General features: G+C 31.7%; 1 protein-coding gene across 2 annotated transcripts in view; it reads left to right on the plus strand.

Annotated features, from left to right (window-relative positions):
• Positions 1-1,954, plus strand: part of LOC119591940 (sugar transporter SWEET1-like) — a 16,764-nt gene that overhangs the window by 6,135 nt on the left and 8,675 nt on the right. The window contains exon 5 of one of the 2 annotated variants that reach the window (XM_037940694.1): positions 412-1,843. The exons of the other annotated variant lie outside the window; for it this stretch is intronic. Coding sequence (XP_037796622.1) covers positions 412-431 — 20 coding nt within the window. The 3' untranslated portion in view covers positions 432-1,843. Of the gene's footprint in view, positions 1-411; positions 1,844-1,954 lie in introns of those variants that run through there. 2 annotated transcript variants of the gene reach the window in all.

The following is a 1,954-nucleotide window of genomic DNA, read 5'->3' on the forward strand; positions in this document are numbered from 1 at the left end:
CTTGATATATTTCATTTCCTTGTTGTACTTCTCTCTCTCCATGTTTGCACATCTGCATGTATGATTTATTTGATTTTTCTTGTTTCACTGTGAGAAGAGATTTGGAATTTAAGTCCGTTGAGTACATCTTGTACCTGCCCCCCTCCCCCCACATACACACACTTTTACTGACTGTGTGAAAGGACTAAGCACACTCTAAGATAACAAGGACAGTGATAAGATCTACAGCAAAGCAACAGCCCAAATTAAGACTGATAGATGGAAACCATCATCTAAAGAAGACAAGAACACGCCTGTGACTCAGACTGGATATGAACGACAGCAGAAAAATACAAAACATAGAGAAATTTTGTATATTTCTGTCTGTTCCTTTTTAATTAACTATGTCTTTCATCACTTCAATTTTTGCAGGATCTGCAATGGAATTATGAAGAGCAAAAAAGAAGTGAGAAATTTCAAACCTATTTTGGTGATTCAGGAGTATGATAATGTTCATAAGTAAATTGTGGCTAAGAATGTCAAAAACACAGGTTCACTTAGCCTTTTACATACACACTCCCGCATATATAGAAGCACCCTGTTACACATGCACATCAGCTCTATTATATATATAGGAATCCATGGTATAATCATTGTTATTTTATATTATCCTTTACCTTCCTTTTACCACTTCTCCATTATTGCAAATGTTTGTATTAAGATTTTGGAGCATTTATCTATATTTTGTACCTTCCCTAAATGTAGATGTATGTCACATAGACTCACTTTTGTCTGATGTGTCCATTGTTCTTAAATTTGTTTCTCTTGAACGCTTTCCTTGACCTAATCCTTCTTCATAATCTCTTTTTCTTTGTTTCCTCCCTCTCCTCTTTTCCTTTTTATTTTGTCTTAGTTCCCTCTTTTCCTTATTTTTTTATTTGCATTTTTTCCTTTCTTTTACTTTACTCTGTCTTTCCATTTTTTGTTACACCTAATATCATGAGTGACCATATCAATTTGTTAATCTTTTTGTAACAAATTTGAATAAGATTGACTTTTTATGTTCTGTTGTTATATTATAGTGGACTATATGTTTATAATATATTTTTGTGTAACTCTATATGTCATGGACAAATTATACTGTAAGACCTGAAGTTTAATGAGATTAGAATTACTAAACCCTGTGCATGCATTGTGATAAAGTTAAGAGTGGAGGATATTTTTTGTCTTTCTCCATGTCTCTCTCTCATATCTCTTCCTTTGTCTATCATTCAATTGTGTATCTATCTTTATTACCCTCTCTCTTTTTCTGCCTTCTGTTTCTGTCTATCCCTCTCCCTTGTCTCTATTTATAAGTATAGATTTGTTAAAAGAAAATGTTTATAAGCAGATTTGGTAAAGAAGAAAACAAGATATGTGAAAGTGTTGCCTCTTCTTTTTCATTATTGCTGCTGACATAAACTTTTTTCTGTTATATTGATTATTTGGTCTCTGACCTAGGTACATCGGATACATACAGTACAAAGATGTAGGATGTTTAGTGATAAAGATATTCCATAAAGTGAAGTAAAGTAACTTTGGATAAATGGATTAATAAATCTCACCATAAATTCATTGTCTTATACATTAATATTGGCTTGTTATTAAAAAGACCTGATTTTACATTGTTATTACTATTATCATCCTTATTTTGTAGTTACTGTTATCCCATTACCTATTGTAACTTGAATTTTAGAAGGTCAGTGTAATTAGAGATTTATTAGGATCATTATGGTAATAATTGTTGTTATTTGTGATATAAAGATTGTTGTTATTATCACTGAAGTGAAATATCCATTCCAATCTGTAAAGTTATACAATAGAACTGTTTGTTCACTTTACTTTTACTGCATTCTGCATTACTGTAACTCGTTGCACCAAACCATAATAGATCTGAGCGTAAAAAATGACTCTGTTCATAGCAGCAAAGAATAGC

This window comes from Penaeus monodon, chromosome 29, assembly GCF_015228065.2.
Source record: "Penaeus monodon isolate SGIC_2016 chromosome 29, NSTDA_Pmon_1, whole genome shotgun sequence".
Taxonomy (NCBI): Eukaryota; Metazoa; Arthropoda; class Malacostraca; order Decapoda; family Penaeidae; genus Penaeus; species Penaeus monodon.